General features: G+C 38.6%; 1 protein-coding gene across 4 annotated transcripts in view; it reads right to left on the reverse strand.

Moving 5' to 3' along the window:
- The window catches only part of ZNF318 (zinc finger protein 318), a 32,067-nt gene continuing 13,873 nt past the window's right edge, over positions 1–18,194 (reverse strand). Inside the window, exons 5-11 of one of the 4 annotated variants that reach the window (XR_001520588.2) lie at positions 16,014–16,113; positions 14,980–15,266; positions 11,623–11,826; positions 11,063–11,162; positions 9,956–10,074; positions 6,104–9,531; positions 1–5,987 (exon numbers count right to left, since the gene is read on the reverse strand). Coding sequence is in view for 1 of the 4 variants with exons in the window: in XM_015622576.3 (XP_015478062.1) it covers positions 6,778–9,531; positions 9,956–10,074; positions 11,063–11,162; positions 11,623–11,826; positions 14,980–15,266; positions 16,014–16,113 (3,564 nt within the window). In the remaining 3 variants the exon portion in view is untranslated. Of the gene's footprint in view, positions 9,532–9,955; positions 10,075–11,062; positions 11,163–11,622; positions 11,827–14,979; positions 15,267–16,013; positions 16,114–18,194 lie in introns of all 4 variants that reach the window. The other 3 variants (XR_004496325.1, XR_001520587.1, XM_015622576.3) reach the window with 3 other exon arrangements.

Genomic DNA, 18,194 nt, shown 5'->3' on the forward strand with positions numbered 1-18,194 from the left:
TATAAGTTCATAAAAGTTTAATGTTTGTTTTTGAAATAACACTATTTCATCAAGAGAAGGGAATCCACACATACAAAGTCTTCTTGGATGCTGGCAAAAGAGCTTAAATTTGAGATGTACCCATGACCAGCAGATTTAACCAGTAAGAATATAGAGAGAGCCTCATGGATTAATCACATTAATAGCAACAAAAAGAATGTGCCCTCATACCAAAGACAGGAGCAAAAGATATCGTTCCAGTCATGCAAATCTGTACTCACCTTCTCAGAACAGGTTTCCAGAAGTCTGGCATTTTCTTAGCTCCTGTGGAAAGTAAACAAGAGAGGCAAAGCCAAAGACTTGTTACAGTAAACTACATTCATCCTAAAATCCCACTTGCTGGAGCATCTGGTGGGTTTGACTGTTACAATCCCAAATCTTAGCCCCTTTTAATTGTTTCCCTCCCCTCTGCATGAAAACCTTTCAATAGCCAAACAGCTAGTCAGGAAGAAATTTGTCAAGCTGTTAGACTGGAATGTTAACGGACAATGACTCCAACAATCCACTTGCAAAAGCAGCCGGTGCTTTGCTGACAGTGTGCACCAGCCCAGGTGCAAAGGGGGCTACAGCTGGAGTTTGAGCCAGATAAGGGAGAAGGCTGATAAAAAGACCCTTTGGAACTGGGGCAGCTGGGGGGGCATCGGGGCATTCACGCATAGGCCTGAAGGTGTTTGTCCCTCCCATAGGGCATACCTGGCTAAACTACACTGTCATGAGAGGCAGCTGTCATGTCTTAGAAGGTGTCATAAACCACAAAGATCCCCAAACTACTCAAATTTCTGAGGCCTTTCACCTATCCTATTTTTTCTTTTCTTTTTACATTTTCTTATATGTTATTTTTCTGCTTGTGTATTGTTATATTTCTACAGATAATAATCAAACCAGCTACATACCTCCTATCCTTTGCAACCAAATTGTTCTGAAATAAACCTGGCATATATATATATATAAACACTGGTCATTTAGTGTCATTTCACTCTAATCCACCCCAGGGGATGTATTATTAACAAGAACCTCAGTTACTTCAGGGATGGGTTGTAACACAAGTGTAATGCAAAATGAATCAACACACTGTGAATGCAGCCAGTTCACCAGGAGAAGGGATTTGTAAGAAGTAGGATAACTAAAAGCCATATATTTGATATGAATTTGATATTTGAATTTGATGCTTTAGTCCAGGATGCTAACCATGTAAAGCATAAGGTTCCATCTTACAAACCTGAAATAAACCTTCAACCTGCGAGCCTTTCTTGCATTCTGAAGCACAAATTCAGCTCTTGGAGAAGTAATTACACATAATTTACTATCCTGGACGATCTCTCTTCTGTAGACATTGTAGCAGCTTGATGCAGGTTGTCCATGACTCTGTCTTGTAACAAATGCCAGACAGATCAAATGTGAATGATGAAGGACTACAGCAATGCAAATATGGGATTTTTTTTTCACCCAGTCAAACTGAATCCATTGCATGACTTCATTGCACTGAATACATAAAATAGAAAGAAGTGTGAATTATTTTTGTAACCCTAGCTTGGACATGACAGAGATAACACTGATTTTGAACCATTCTCTCACCTTGGTAAAGCAATATAACATGTGAAACTAACTAGTAGAAGACATGAAATTTAAACACTACCTGGAAAACACCATATTAAATGGGTTTAATTGCATAAAGCCTTCAGTTCTTAAGAGAAAATGCAGTGACTGATATTCCTTAGCTAATGGACTTTTTATTTTTTTCCCCATTAATCAAGCATGTCTAAATACCCATCTTGCAGGTGCCTAGCTACAAGACTCATCTAATTACTGGCATTTACGTTTAATTCCTGTTTTTTTCATCTCTGAAAGGATATGAATAGAGCTTAATGTGAGATCTGATATGAAGACTATCCCTAGTAATTTCTTTGCCAGAGAGCTATTACAGGGCTAATACATCCATCACAGCTACCCTGGCTCCTAAAGTGTTATTTTGTTTCTACAGTCATCTAAAGTTTGTAAGCAAATTAAACAGTGTGGTAACACAAATGGCTTGTAGTATTTCAGTGCTGCTCAGGTTCTGGCTGAAACTCCCACACAAAAGCAGTTTCTTGAAGAAAAACTGTATTTGATTAAGAATTGAAAACATTATCCTGTGTGCTCTACTGTCTGTAAAATTAAAATTCTTCAGTCAGGCTGCTGGGAGAGGGAATACTGTTTGCCTTGAAGCAGCTCTGATGCAGGTTTTATTTTCTGTAGGTGTTCAACTGTTCTCCACCACCTGCCCAACCAACTCTAATGGCTCTGCTCTCTGCATCCCCAGTTGATGGACAGCTTCACGGGAATTGTAACAGCAGCTTGACTCATTTTGTCAGTGCCTAGAACTGCTAACATACACTAATCAACCTTCTCATCACAAGCAAAATGACAGCCCAAGAAGAGGTGAAGGTGGGATCAGGAAACAAAAGCCAGAAACTAATCCAAACTGTGGAGCCTTGGATATCTGCTCTAAGGCAGAATGTAACAGTCTGCAGCTGCGTTACTCTGCTCAAGTTGGTTACAAACATGAATACATCCATATTGTCTGGAAACAGCTGACAGAAAGAATAGTCTAGCAATCATAACTTGCATCTCTCTCTTCATGCCAGACAGAAGCAGAGGAGTCAAGTAAAATAAATTTTATGGCTGCTTTAAACTCCCACACTGCTGGCATGTAGGCTGTTTGCACATAACCGTGCAGCAGGCACAAAAGGACTGAATTCTCTCTCACAGAATGATTTTGCTCCCTTTAACCCTTTTTGTAATGTTCTGAGAGAATAATAAACCAACAGAATATTACATCAGGTGCCACATGAAAACCTGTCTTTGGTGATTCTCTTGCCCTCTGCACGAAAGAAATACAGTTTTGTCATGCTTTGGGATGCACTTGTTTGGTGGATGATTGTGGAGTTTTTTTAAAAAAACTTCTGCTATCATCACTTACTTTCATGGGTATTTCTAAAAACTGTTTGGGATTTACCAGGATAAAAAAATAATTGACCTTTGGCCACATTTCCTACTGTTTCCGTGAGAAAATTTAAGTTCTTTGTGAAGCTTCTCTTAGATAAGAATTAGGCATTTATTTTCACCCTTAGCAAAAATTAAGGAATCATAAAACCACAAAAATTGGAAAAGACTTCTAAGATAATTGATTCCAATCATTAACCCAGCACCATTGTGTTCACCACTGACCCATGTCCTCAAGTGCCAATCCACATGTCTTTTGAATACTTCTAGGGATGATGATTCTGGAAAATCTGTGCCAAACAGCAGAGATCTTATATCTTAATCTACTACTTACACTTTTTACCACTAGGGCACAACTGCATTTGGAAAAAAGTTACTAACAGAATGATGGTCGCTACATTTCTTCCCTGATCACATGCTATTTAAAATTCTAAAACAAACAAAAAATCCCCCCAAAAGCCTATATACTGCTTAGTTAAAACTTAGTCAAGGACAAGATTCCAGCAAGCTAGAAGCAAGGTTTACCTACCCAGCAGACTACCCCAGGAAAAATGACTGTATTTTGCCTAAAACATTTGCAAGTTTCTTCTCCTTTCCAAATGTACATTCAAAGACACTGGAAGAATTAAGAAAAACCCACCTGGCCTTAAAACAGATTAATAGGATGACCGCAGCTTTTCTATGTCTCTTCTCCCACTGCTTCTTAATCAAGCTTGGTTTTGCAACAAACTTCATCCAGGAGAACGGATATGCCAGCCTCCATCATGACAAACTAAAGGTTACAGCATAAATGAAGACTTAAGAGTTAATCCATTGTTCTTTGAATTTACTAGGTATTTGTGGCTGGTTCGAAGTAGTGTAAAGATAGAAATATTCAAACTATGTTTCTTTCCTTCCTATCAAAAGCTTTCTGAAAACCAAGAAAGAGGTAACTTCTTATGCTTATGCAGTTTTTAGAGAACTACGTCAGGAAGGAGAGGTAATCTATTGCACCATTCAAACAGACAAGTAAATCCCCATTAACTCACCCCTCCTCCTGAGGATCTGGAAGAGTCCAAGGCCAGCCTAGAAATTAGGTTTCCCAGTCAGTGCACTATGCTACAGCTCTGCCAGCACAGGGAACGAGTACAGTGGATAAATCATTAACTGCAAGCCTCTGGAAACCACAGGAAAAAAAAATAAAGGAAAAAAAAAGAAAAGAAAAAGAAAGAAAAAATACATAAATAAAAATACATGCCATTTAATGAAATTACAGTGTTAATGCCTCTTGTATGCCAATCTGCCTAGATACCATCACCTACACCACCCATTGTCTTTGTCCATTCCAGAGGCCCAAGGATTACTGTTTACTCCTTCCCCAAAGGAGACCAAGTTAATCTTTGTTCCAGGAGTAAAGAGCCCTACCTCCCCTCAGGGATAGAATAAAGGGCATAAAGAGAAGTAGTATTTAGACCACAGGAAAGTTCAGATTCTGGAAAGCTTTAGACATATATGGAGTAACAACTCCCAGTTTCTCTCCTGCAAAGTTCTTGCTTGCCCTTGGTGCTCTCCATTCATGGCCAGCACTGACCAGGACCACTATCTGTAGAAGCAACTGTAGAGCACAGAAGAAGGATAACAGAATTATACTGTCCTTTCCCAAAAAATATTTTTTAAATTAAGTTCCACACAGATAACACAGCATTGAATAAGGTTGTCTTAAGAAGACTGTCCAGATTACTTCATTTGTCATTGTATGCACTGAGACCTTCATGAAAACCAATCTGCAAAAAGAAACAAACCAGAAAGCACGTGTGTGTTCCACAACAGCACCATCTAAAGTGCAGAAGTCTAGAAAAATTCAGCCTTCCCTTTAATATTTCCCTTCCCTGCACTTATATCTCTCAACACATGGTAGGTAAGGAAATCTTCCTCTGAGGATTTACAAGAGACCAGGCACTTTACTGAAAAAATTGGAAAGAAAATGTGGGGAAAAAAATCATCTGTCAAATGTAAACAAGCAAACTCAGGTATATAATAAAAAAATACAGAAGAAAAGCAAGAAGCAACTACAAAGGACTTTTTTTATAAACCAGGATTTGATCAATCTCTACTCATTGCCCAACTCCATTTTAAACTATCAAAGCATGTCAAACCTCATTATCTTTGGTTTTGACAGTAAATCAGAAAGTAGGGCAATGATACTAACAAAGATTTCCTATGATTTCAATGCAGCAACTGCTTAACATCATAAAACCAGCTCAAAGAGACTATCTCAGAACGCTCTTCCCTTCTTAATTACCTTTTTACTGTTGACTGGACTATTTATACTAGATTTCCAAATTCAGCTTAGACATTTCTTATATGAAAACCACCGTAAGTCTTTTGAGAAACGTTTCATACCTTCCTCACATACAGTCATGGAAAACGAAAACAAACGGCGATTTTGCCTTCTCCAGAGGTCCATGTGCAGGCAGTGATTACAGAAATTCAAGCTCTGCTGGGGTCCCTCCCTGATGCCCCACCTCTGGTTTTACAAAGGGATCAGGACTTCAAACAAACTTCCACTGATGATGTTGGCAGTAGTTCTTCCATCGACTTCAGCTGGGAATATACTGTTTTTTATTGAGCGGGCTGTTAAGTATCTTCATCCTCTACAGTTTCTTGATTTTATCAACTATTACAGGAGTCAGAAACTAATTGAAATAAAACACTTTTACTGAGTTAAAGAAAAAAAAGCAAGAAGAAAGTCTTGTTGACCTCCTTATGTTTATTTTTTAAAACAATTTACAAATAAAAATGTTATATTTATCCAAGGAAACACATTTAATACTTCAGTCTTTAACAGGCTATACAAATGAGAACCATCACACTCAATAGCTCAAGGACCATTCAGGGTAGGCATGCATGTGTCTGTATCACATGAAGCGAGTCCAATTCCTGACACCAGGGTTCTGATCTTCTACTTCTTCAGAGCTGGTCAGCTGCTAAATGATTTAACACAAATAGTTACTGGATCACAATAAAATTAAAGAAAGCCCATTTCAAATCACATAAGTGACCTTAATATGTCTGGTCCAGGTGTCAGGCCACAGAGCCTTACCGATTAGTTTTCTTCTCCAAAAGCCAGTCGGGACAGATTTTCTCCCCTTGCTTAGTGATGTGGCATCCATACATGTGCTTATACAATACAGTGAAACACTTTAAGTACAGATGTAATAACAACAGTAATTACAAATCACAGAGACAGATAGACAAACAAAATCAACTCTAAACACATTCCTGCATTTCAAACAACAAAAGTAAACAAACCCATGCATTACAGTTCAAAGAAATTTTCAGTTTTAGTTCTTCTGCAAGTCTCCATTTCCTCAGTTGTAATTTGCTGTTCTTGAGCTTGTCTCAGCAGCTGGGCTACTCATGGTGCTACTGACACAAACTGAGTGAGCTGGAAATCACCCAGAAATGGTCAAAGAATAAAAGCCCCCAAAATAAAGAAGACGCACGCATTATAAACGAGATTCCATTTTAATAGCAGAGTGTAGAAAAGAAATTGGCCAAAAAATTCACATGAAAAAACATTTTACACAATTAATTATGTACAGAATAAAGTATGTGACTGCCCTCTGATGATTTACGTTTCACTTTAGTCAAGTCCTACCACAGAATGCAAAGTACACCCAAAACTCTCAGCTGGAAGAGAAAGAAAAATAAACGAAAACCATATACATAATCCCAGCTCTGGCTCCTCAAATATTGGGACTGGCTGGGTCTACTTCAACCCACTGGGCTTTCTGCTATGCTTTCAGCAATTCCTGAATTCACTGTAGCTTCCAATCTACTGTCAGGAGCTTCTGTTTGCTCAGTCTTCTTGTTCTGGATGGTGCACATTCCCTTGCCTCCTGAGCCACCCACCTTCCCATGTGTTTCTTTGAGCCCAGGCATTAAAGTTTCCACGCACCCAGAAGCTCGACTTTCTGTGCTGCCTCTGTCACAACTCAGTGATGGAATTTTAACAGTGCTACCTTCGTTGTCCTTCACTTGCACAAGTATCTCAGATGCGGGAGAAATGCCCTGCATTTCTAGAACTGGCATGACCACTTCTGTAGTGTCACTATTTGAGGTCTGTGATCCAGGCTGCAGCATAGGTTTCTGAGAAATCCGTGTGCAAATTTTATCTTCACAACTACCAGAAGTCAGTGTATCAAAATCAGTAATCTCTGTATCATTCACTGTTTTTTCAATGCCCAGTTTTCTAACTTTACTGGACTCCAGCCTAATGGATGCAATAGTTTCTAGTTTTGTGACTTCTTCTGTATTTTCCTTTAAAAGTCCTGCTGAAAGGATGCTGAAACATTCATGTTTTACCTTATTGTCTCCCAAACTGAAATCAGTGCTTTTCAACTCAAGCTCTGCTTTCTGGGAGGGACTCTTCATGTGTTTCACATCCTCTGATGGTCTCTTGAAAAGAAAATTATCTGATCTTGCATCAGACCCAGTGTGTCCTAATGACTTTTTTTCATTTTCAGCTACTAATTCTAGACTAGATCTGAGTTCAACCATGTTTGAGCAGGTATTGACTAATCGTTCAATTCCCTGCTTCTGGGTTTGGTTATCTAATGCTGTATGGCCTGAAGGTTTAGGTTGAACCTTTTCTTGATGTTCTAATAGGGTACTTATAGTTTCTGTCTGTCCCTCTATCAATTCTGAAGCGTTAACCTCATTAGAACCAGATTTTATTTCTGGCTTTGGCGTATTTGATAGATCCCAACCACTTTCAGAACAAGAATGAGTTGTGACTATCTGTTCTTTTCCATTACTAGTTCTGGAAGTGCCCCAGAGCAAGTCTGGACAATGAGTTTCTGAGTGAGTTCTACAGTTATCATTTAACTTTTCCTCTACCAAATGGGAATTTCCCAAACTTTGAATTTCCTTCTGTGTCTCAGGTAACAAAGTCTTTGGGTGTAGGCTATGTTTAGGTTTTACTGCTTTTATTTCCCAGTCTTTTGTCTTTGTATCTTTCTCCAAGGTACCAGGAACATTTGTGTTTTTATCTGGAGATTTATTTCCACGTTCCTGTCCAACCTTCTCTTGGACCTCAGTTTTCTGTAGATCACAGAATTCCAGACTGCCTGCCTTCTCTCCATCTCCTGTATCAACAAGCCCAATTTCTGCAGGCATCTGGATACCAGGAACAGGGTTTTTTTCTGGTAATTCTGTGACTGCCAATTCTGATAGGTGAGGCTGAAATGACTTCTTGTTCATTTCAGCCTGATTCTCAACAGGAACCAAACTCCCTGTCATTTGATTATTACACTGTGAGGAATCCACATTCTCAGAATCCTCTTTCAACAAGGATGAGCTACTATTTCTGTGATTTGCAGGTAAGTCTGCAGGTTTTGTTATGTTAGGGTTTTCTCCATTTGGAAGTGCAGAACTTGCAAGTTTGCTGTCAGCTGAACCTTTTCCACCACTACTGTAGAAAATATCATAGAGATCTTTAGCATTGGCTGTGGCCAAGCAAGAATTTCGTTTCTCTATCTTTTTTGCTTGTTCGCTGAAAGCAGTTGAAGGTGGTGGTGGTCTCACAGGCATTGCCAACATTGTCTGTTCACTTTCAGACACACCTGGTGCTACTTCATCTGCAGGGATGAGAGCTGCTGGCTGGACTGCTGGTGGAGGACGGGATGGAGGTAGTTTATCGGCAGTCTGAGAAGATTCATTTTTCTCTGCCACTTTCAAATCCTCCTCTGAGCCTTTTAAAATTACTTCTTCTCCTCCAAAAGCTTTTGATATGATATCTGGAGGCAGTAGAAGATCTGCATTTGTTTCTTTTACCACTGGCAGTGGTTTGGTGGTAGTTCCAGAGGATTTTATGGATAAAAAGGTGTTCAAAGGAGGTGGTTTACTAACTGTTGCAGTATTAGACTTCCTGAATATCATGGTGGGGACTGGTAGATTGGGGAGAATTTTTGTTGGTGTTGGTGTGGAAACAACTGGTACCCATGGGCTAGTGTGTGGAATAACAGTTTTCCCAGACAGCTTGATTTCAATGGGCTTGATATGGGATTTCAGAGACTGACACTTGTTCTCCTCTTTGTTTCCTTCTGTATTCTCTTCCTTTGGAATAGTTCCTGAGGTTTTATCCTCTCTCTCAGTCTTTTTCCAGCTGAATTTCCCAAAGGAGGTCTGGCTTGGTGATTCCTTTTTAGATTCCTCTTTCTTTTCTTCTTTCTTCTCCTCTGTCTTCTCTTCCTTCTTTAGCTTTACCATGATACCCACTTTTCGCCCAGAAGAATCTGTTTTGCCTTGAGTTTCATTATTCCCCTCTCCAGACTCTGGGGTGCTCTTTACTTCCTCCTTCTTTATTATTTTTGGGGTTTTCTCATCCTTCTCTTCCTTCTGTTTCTCAACCAGTTTCCGTTTCAGCTCATTTTGCCGCCGGCGCTCTGTTTCCAGAACTACAGCCAATCCAGCTTGACGATCTAGATTTCTCCTCTCTTCATAGAGTGGGTTTTCATCAATGTATTTCTGTGGAAATAAACAGCAACATTTTAGCCATTGCTTCTATGAAAAATAAATAAATAAACAAACAAACAAACAAACAAATAAATAAATAAATAAATGTAGCTCTCTGACAATTTTGACTTGTTCAGTAAATGCCATCTCAACACTAAGAGAACAGGGAACTTTTTCCTACCAAGAAACTGAGGTACTACAAACTGCTTGAAGCAGTGCTATCACTTCACAGTAGACACTGTTTCAGCTTCATGCAGATAAAATATCTGTGTATTGATGTAGTGGGAAGTTCTGCTTATTTAGTTCAGTAGAATGTAGTGAAGATAACCAAATACATATACTCCAAAGAGTTAAATGTCATTCTTCAGGAAAGAAAGACAGAACAAATGGAAGCTAATGTAGGGAACGTCTCTTTCCTAGTACACCAGTTACCAACCTTATATTTCTCATTGTGGGGATGACTTTTCACATGCTGCTCTGCTGAGATTTGATCTCCAAAAAATTCCTGACAGAGCTGGCAATAATATCCAGTGATGGGTATCAGAAACTCAGAGCCTGAAAAGGCCAAAGAAAATTATCAGAGAAACAAGACTTAATAAATGCCAAGCTCTTAACAAAGTTGGTCAAAGAACAACAGCAAAACCTCCAGTAATGTTCTTTTAGGAACAGTTAATGCTGCTCTCCTTACAGTTACATTATAGGAACCACCACTACCAGGACCAAACATATGAAGAATTTTATTACTATGGTTCAAGATTTAAGCGCTCTCCATTTTATTAAAGTAATCAAGTATTCAAGTAGGTTCACATTTCCTACAGCTTTGATCTATTTTCCATCTTTCTGGTATAATCTCCCCAAATATGAAACACCTGGTTTATAAACAGAACACAAATATTTTCATTGTAATTCAACCAGATTGCATCCCTGTGCCTACAGAATCCACTAGTTATTTAAGACACTGCAGATTCTTCTTTAGTGGGCACTATTAGAAATATGTAACAAATTAATAAAATGAGTTGATAGCCAGCAGGCCTTTTAGACATTCATATTTTAAATCCTATATTAATTTTCAACTCAGTTACCGCTCCTTCTATATGTCTGTCTCAGATTCTCTGTATCTGCACTATAACAAGTCAATTTTCAGGGAGACCTTTTCTAAAAACGTACTGAATGGAAAGTCTGCTAAAAGACTGCATGGAATACTGTGCAAGATCTACCCAAACACTGCCAACTCATGTGGTCATGCTCTGAATTCTAATATGCTGGCAAAATTTACTTCAGAACTACACTGAAAGACAACTGGTATTCAAAATAAAAAACTAATCTCTAAAAAGAAGAAACCATACTTCTCCTATGCTCTTGCTTCATGACCTTTTCCACAAAAACAGCCAAGAAACTAAGTAATTTGCCTTTTTCCTAATAATACAGTATCTATATGTGCTCCTATACCAAGGTAAATTTTTGAATATTCCTTTCTCTGAGCAAGTGGAACCTGCTGGAGGGCCAAGAGGGATGATAGCTGAGTTAATAAAAATTATCATACCTTTGGCAGGAACCGTTATCTTATCAATGCGTTTTATGGAGTCTTGTTTGGTCTCACTCTGGGTCTTCGAAGCCCAAGGTCTGTTGTAAGGATCCAGGGTCTATTTGCACAGTGACAGAGGTATATAGGCTCATATATTACACTAGCAAGGCAAGTACACTTGTCTTTTTCCTTTTTAATATCCTTTTAGAACACTGAACATTAAAATCAACGTGCAAATATTTACAGGAACTATTTTTCCTCTCTTTTCCCTCCCATTTTGCAATTTACAACGACAAAATATCCTGTGAGAAGTGTAAAATGTAGATGACTACTAAGAACAGGTAAACATGTGAAACACAAGTGGCAAACCCGAGCAAACTGAACACAGGCCCCATTTACACTATTTGGAATACACCAGTAGCTGTAGAACTGCTAAGGTCCAATATTAGGGGAAAAGAATTTGATAAGCTATTTATTAGGTTCCCTTGTAAAATGCAGTTCATCACTGTGATGTATGTTTTTGTGTTAATATTCATAACAATATGAAATGCACTTAGTGAAGGAAGCCTGCAACATACCTGTCTGTGTTTCTTATTGTGCATGTGTGTGAAAAAGTCAAACATGGTCCCGCAGATGGTATTGCAGTCTTTGCACCAGTGGTTCCCTGCATCATAATATTCATAAATATTTGCCAGCTGGAAAGGATGTTTGGAGGACTGTGAAGAGGATTCTGCTGGCTTCGGGCTTCTACCTCTCGATTTTTCATTAGTAGTTTTTGATTCCTAAATTGAACAAAAGGAAACACTTCTCTAAGACAAGGCAGGACAGACAAAACGCTCTAGAACTCCGAACCTGCCTCCAGCAGAAGCCGTACACACCAAAAAAAAAAATAAAATATATCACCTGCTTTTTAGCGCCCAGGTTAATTCCACTGTTTCAGAGAGCTGGTATTGCCGACTAAGATGCTGCGTGGCTGCAGTGAAGAGTTTCCAATAAGGGTCCCAGATGTAATGGCTGGATGGTTGTAGGTAATCAAGGAACCAAATGAACAAAATTCCCTGTGGCATGCACCCTTCCCATTTTATTGGTTTCACATAACTGTTCCAATTTACCATACTAGCCAAACAGTGTCCCAAAGACCTCAAATGGTTCCCCTACAGGCATTCAGAAGTTACTGTAAAAGTAGCTTGGATGAAAGCAGAATGGAAAAGGAAGCAAAAACCAGTTGACTAAAAGTGTCTAACTCCATCAGTTTTATCAGATTATTTGAGTATTCCTGAATCTCCAGAAAATTTGTTGCTCAATAATAAAAGAAAGATGGTGTTTTGTTAATTACTTAAGCATATAAGATGAAGGATCTTGTGATTTAAACATGTAATGTTTGCACTTACATTGATTTGTACAGAAAGACGCCATATAGTGATATGCAGACATTTCAGGACTCTATCCAAAATTAATACTAAACACTTGTAGCAAAACAAGTATTACCTGAAATATACCATGAATGAACCCTGCTAATTTAGATTACAATAGCACTAGATGTATTTTGAGTAACATTTTCAATGGCATAAAGTCCATCATGCTATCATTTTGCACGGCAATCTGGAAAGAATGGCATGTTCATTTAGCAGACTCAAGTTGGTTGCATGATTTCCAAGCTATTAACTCCCAGCACTGAGCAAATTTATTTAAGCAGATGCAAAATTGTCAAATAACATCTGCCTTACTTGAAATTCCTTAACACCACCCCTCACAACATGCACTGTAAATCAAAGAATGAATAGACAGCCAGGACACTATGCACCCCCCACAGATATCCATATCCCAATATAAGCTAGTTCTTGGTAGCAGCGTAAGAAATGAATATTTGCATGTATTCTGTCAGCAAGAACATAGCAGACATTCTCTTGAACAATGAGATCAACTTATGATCTGCAGGAGGTGCATGGAAGGATGTTCACAATATCACATAAGCATCAATATTTATGTTATTTATACACATATACCTATAAAATACTATCTCAATGAGAACTTTAAAAAGACAATGCTTCTCAGATAGACAGGTGATAGCCCACTCTTAACTCCAGTTTGTGCATTACCCCAGCTCAAAGATGCCTTTAAAATTTGCTGCTATTTAGAGCCCTGTCTAAATAGTACAGACCTGTCTGTTTAGCACAGTAACTGGCTTCACGTCTGCACTGACTGCATAACTACAACACAGAGACACAGGGTCAGCAGCAAGGGACCACAGGGTACCTTGCAAATTAGCAGAAAGGCAAGGGCTTTTGCTCTCAGGTTGGCAGTCAACCAATCTCAGTGTTGAAGGCTTGCACCATCTTTCTTTTCATGGAAAAAAAGTTAATCAGAACTACAATGTGAATTTTAGAGGCTGAAGGCTGTGTCCTATGTGTCTACATTCGTATGAAAATATTAAATGCTCCCGTTCAGAACTCACAATTTTCCATGTTAAAATAAGGAACTATGAAAAGGAGATTAAGTCATTATGGGTTTGGACGACACAGACAATGCAAATTAAAATAATGAGAAATATATTCACACGTGCCATATCTCAAGAAAAGAAAACAATATAACTTAATGCAATGTAGGACTTAACAAACATTTTTGCCTAATTTAGTTTTATGAAGTGGTGACTGAAGCAAACAATTTGTTAAAGTAAGTAGACAGTAAACTTCAGAGATGTTTTGAGAAACAACAAAAAAAAACCAAAAGCAAGGCTTTAAATTAAAGATACCTAATGAGTTCTCGGACCACAGTAAAGCATAATGAAAATTTTACAGGATAAACAGATTTGAGTGACTTTGTAGGAAATACAGAATCACAAAATGGGTAAGATTGGAAAGGACCACAACCTCTGTGCTCAAGCAGGGTCATCCCAGAGCTCAGGATTGTGTCCAGATGGTAATGGAGTATCTCCAGTGAGGAAGAATCCACAGCCTCTCTGCGCAAGCTGTTCCAGTGTTCAGTCACCCACACAGAAAGAAGTTCTTCCTCACATTCAGCTGGAACTTCCTGTGCATCAGTTTCTGCCCATTGCCTCTTGTGCTATTGCTCAGCACCACTGAGAAGAACCTGGGTCTATGCTCTTGACATGCTCCCTTCAGATAAACTGATGAAGTGCCCCTCTGTTTTCCTTATACCTCCTACCCTACTAACATTTTCAGCTCTGCAAAAAATACATATGCTAAGATCTACATTCATCTACAATTTCCCATTAGCTATTTCTATTACCTATTTGAATAAACATCTGAAAAGTAGGATAATTGATCTCCTAAATAAGCATAACAAGCATAATCTTTCAGATGGTAGCATCCATCCTACTTTCAAAGTAAAACTATCTTCTGGAATGCAGTAAGCCTGTTCTGATACATCCAGCACAGAGCAGTACAGACCATGTCAGAGAGACCATATTGATGCATACTGACATTTCTTAAGAGAGAACACATGTACATAAAAAACATTACGCTGACCATCATCTTTAAGCCTTGTGATTTGTTATTATCATTACCCAGTGAGAAGACCAACATGCTCCCAATTTTCAGAGAGCTTTGCTGATATAAACACTCCTCCCTGAAAGCCCACGACAGGAATTTTGTAGAGAAAAAAAAAGTCTGTCCTCCTGGTATAGTATTGAGACCAAATGGATACACACATTCACGATACTGTTTAATCCAACCAACACCTCAGCAAAACCAAGATAAAAAACAGTAAGTGGTGCTGAACTGCACAAAACCTGAGGGACATTATATACACCGATACATTGACTCTCACCTGCATGCACCATCAAAGCCAGTGTATGAGAGGTGGTAACAAATGACATCAAATGATCCTTTAGTAAATGTTTGGGACCAGCTGTCTCCCCAGTGCCCTCTTCTCTTAGTGGGAAAATCATTAGCACAAAAACTGTAAGACTTTACCTTGTTGGAGGAAGATGTTTTCTCTACACCTTTTGTATTTTCTGACTTGCTGTTCTTTTCCGAGGAATCTTTAGTTTCCACAGATGGTTTCCGGGGTTTTTCAAATATGTTAATCCCCAGGATTTGTGCTACTTTGTCAAGCTCAGACTGCTTCTTGTCAGCCGCATCAGATTCTTTATGCAGCTCTGCAATCTCCTTCATAATATTCTCCTGTAGTCTGTTCACCTCAACCAACAAGGGGTCTTTGTGCCCATCCTTCTCACGACGTTTTTTCCTCAACATCTCTCCTGAGTCAATTGAGGAAGCAAAAGAGTCAGAAATGCAAGAGGAAAACTGACTTTAGATCTGTACAGTAACTCCAGCAACAAGTAAAATACTAATATAAAATATTATGGCTAAGTTCACCATAAAGTTGCAAAGATGGAATTGACTCTAGTATCACTACATCTGCATGATGTGCCTCTATAGGGACTACCATAACACACTCTAAGAGAGGCACCATAATCCTCCAGAGTATCAATTTAATAATCACTATTTCCCTGTGTGACCAAACAAGCAAAAGTTAAATAACATAACTTTTTTAACCTGAAACTATAATTTTCCAAAGGTGAAGGAATTAAGTATTTACTTGGACCAAACAAGTTTTAAAGACAGAAAAAATTAGCTCTCTTGAGAGAGGACTTTTCCATCTCCAGATAAGATTCATGAAAAATTGAAAGGCACAATAACATCTTCAGTTACTATTTCTCACTTCTTCTAAAGAACCACTATAATGCATAAAGTACAATTCCTTTAGCTTGTCAAGTCAAGAAGATGTGAGAGCAACTGTTTGCTCAAATTTTGATGTAATTTATCTTAATATAGTAACTAGGTCACTGCTTTCTCAAGAGTTGTGCATTGCTAGGAGTATGAAAATACATTATGGACTATTATTATTTTGGTCCTCTTTCTCCTGTTAGATACCATGACTTGTGACACATCCCAATGGGGGAGAAAAAACAAGCAGGGTCTGGGGGCTGGGTAACACACTTTACCTTGCTGTTTACGAAGCCTGTCCAATTCAGTCTTGAGATAGTAAAGCTTCTTCTGCCGTGCTTCTCGATCAGTCTTCAGTTTTTCTCTCTCTTCTATCACCTAAATAAATTGGAAGGTGTCTGGATTTTCTTCTCTTCCCAACACAAGTTAATCAGTCTTGCAAGAATGATAGGAAGACCTCAGCTTTCCAGACACAGAACACTGATATTCCCAAAAGGTTCTTGAGTATTTTAACACAATAAATACACCTCTCCCTCTGTATGTGGAGGTAACTGTATTGTGTGGTGATGCTTCAACCCAGTTTATAGGCGATTTTTTTTCTTTTGGGGAGTGTATTCCTCTAAACTGCTCTGTTTGTTGCACCACTTCCCAAGGCCCTTAGGCTCAGCTGACTATTTTCTACAGGGCTAATCAAGATCAATGCCAAATGGCTGTTCAAAACTCATGCAGTATCTCTGCAGCTAGCAAGTTCCATCAGCCTTCACAGCCCTTCACCTTACCTCCCGCTTTGACTCTGGTCTATTTTAGCTATTAGTTAGGTTTTGCTTCAATATGACATGAAACATCAGCATGAAATTTGTTTCTTGTTCAATACGGTAAATAAGTAAACTGTGACACCAGGAGCTTACAAATCCTTTTTTCACTGGTTTTCATTGATTTTCATAGAAGGAAACAAAGCATTATGCTAAAATGAAACCTGAAGGGCTCTTTCAGTTTCTTTTCCAGCTTCATTTTTCAAGAGACAAATCCTAATTTTTTACCTTCACAAGGCTCTTAAAACTTTCTACAGACTCCTCCCTTAACAAACAAGTGATCTTGACTTTCCTAGACTTCTACTCTACACTTCTACTATTGCAATGTCAATGTTGGCAGGATCTCTGAATCCTACCTGAAGTAGTTCTACCAACACAGTTAAGGAACATCTTAAACACCGTAAGGAGTTTTTTATTATTATTTTGGCTTTGAATTCTATTTTTTTAATCATCAAAGCACCATTCTCTCCTTCTGAGTTTTCTGCAGCATGGGAGCATCAAGTGGAGTGTGCAAACTTTGATACTCCAAGCCATCCCAGCAAAAACCAAGTGAACTAAGCCCAATTCAAAATATTGCTGTAGTGCAGACAAAGCCTCAGAAGTTCTACCAAGATGCACAGATGAGCTACCAGGATACGTCAGGGCAGGAGAGAACCACACACCTTTAGCCAAGATAACTCTTCCAAAAGTACTACATTTCATTAACAACAAAATTTCAGCTGTGTCAGCTGAAGAAATTATTATTCCTGCAAGCAGTGGAAGCTCACTTATCTGCTGATATAGCACTTTATACACGTGAAGAAAAGGCTCGCACAATAAAAGATCATACTGCAGCCTCTATAGCTAAAGGGGTTTTGAAAGAAAAATGGGTACAAGGTCTGTAGTCACAGGAAAACTGGCAACAGTTTCAAACTAAAAGAGGGTAGATTTGAACTAGATATAAAGGAAGCATTTTTTCACAATGAGGATAGTGAGGCATGGAAACAGATTGCCCACAGAGATTGTGGACTCTCCAGCCCTGAAGTGTTCAAGGCCAGGCTGGACAGAGATCTGAGCAACCTGGTCTAGTGGAAGGTGTCCCTGTATATGGTAGGAGGGCTGGAAATAGATAGTTTTTAATAGTGCCCTCATACCCAAATTATTCTATGCCCTTGTTTTAACAACAAAGACCAAGGTGGACACCAGTCTGAAAACTCAAACAACTTTTGGAAATCTTCCAGTTCTTTGATAGTTGCGTAACTACAATTTCCTATTTTAAAATACATTCTTCCCTACTACTCTAATTATTGTACAAACCAAGATAATTAGAAGAGGAAAACATTAACACATGTGACCTGGTGTCAGAGCCTCCAAGTAGAGTTTCCCCTAAATGCTTCTTGCTTTGTGTTTTTTGTAAGAGAATAAATATAAATATAGAGGGAGGATTTTATGTGATGGTGAATGATGGTATCTTTTAGGATGTATTTAAGAATGTCTAATACAGGTACAACCATGGTATTTTGTAAAATGTAGCATGCTCAGATGGAACCTCCTGTGTTTCAGTTTGTGCCTCTTGAGTCTTGTTCTCTCACTGGACATCAGTAAAAAAAGACATTTTATTTTCTTTACACTGTCCCTTCAGATTTTTACATATCTCCAGGTATTTCA

This window comes from Parus major, chromosome 3, assembly GCF_001522545.3.
Source record: "Parus major isolate Abel chromosome 3, Parus_major1.1, whole genome shotgun sequence".
NCBI lineage: Eukaryota > Metazoa > Chordata > Aves > Passeriformes > Paridae > Parus > Parus major.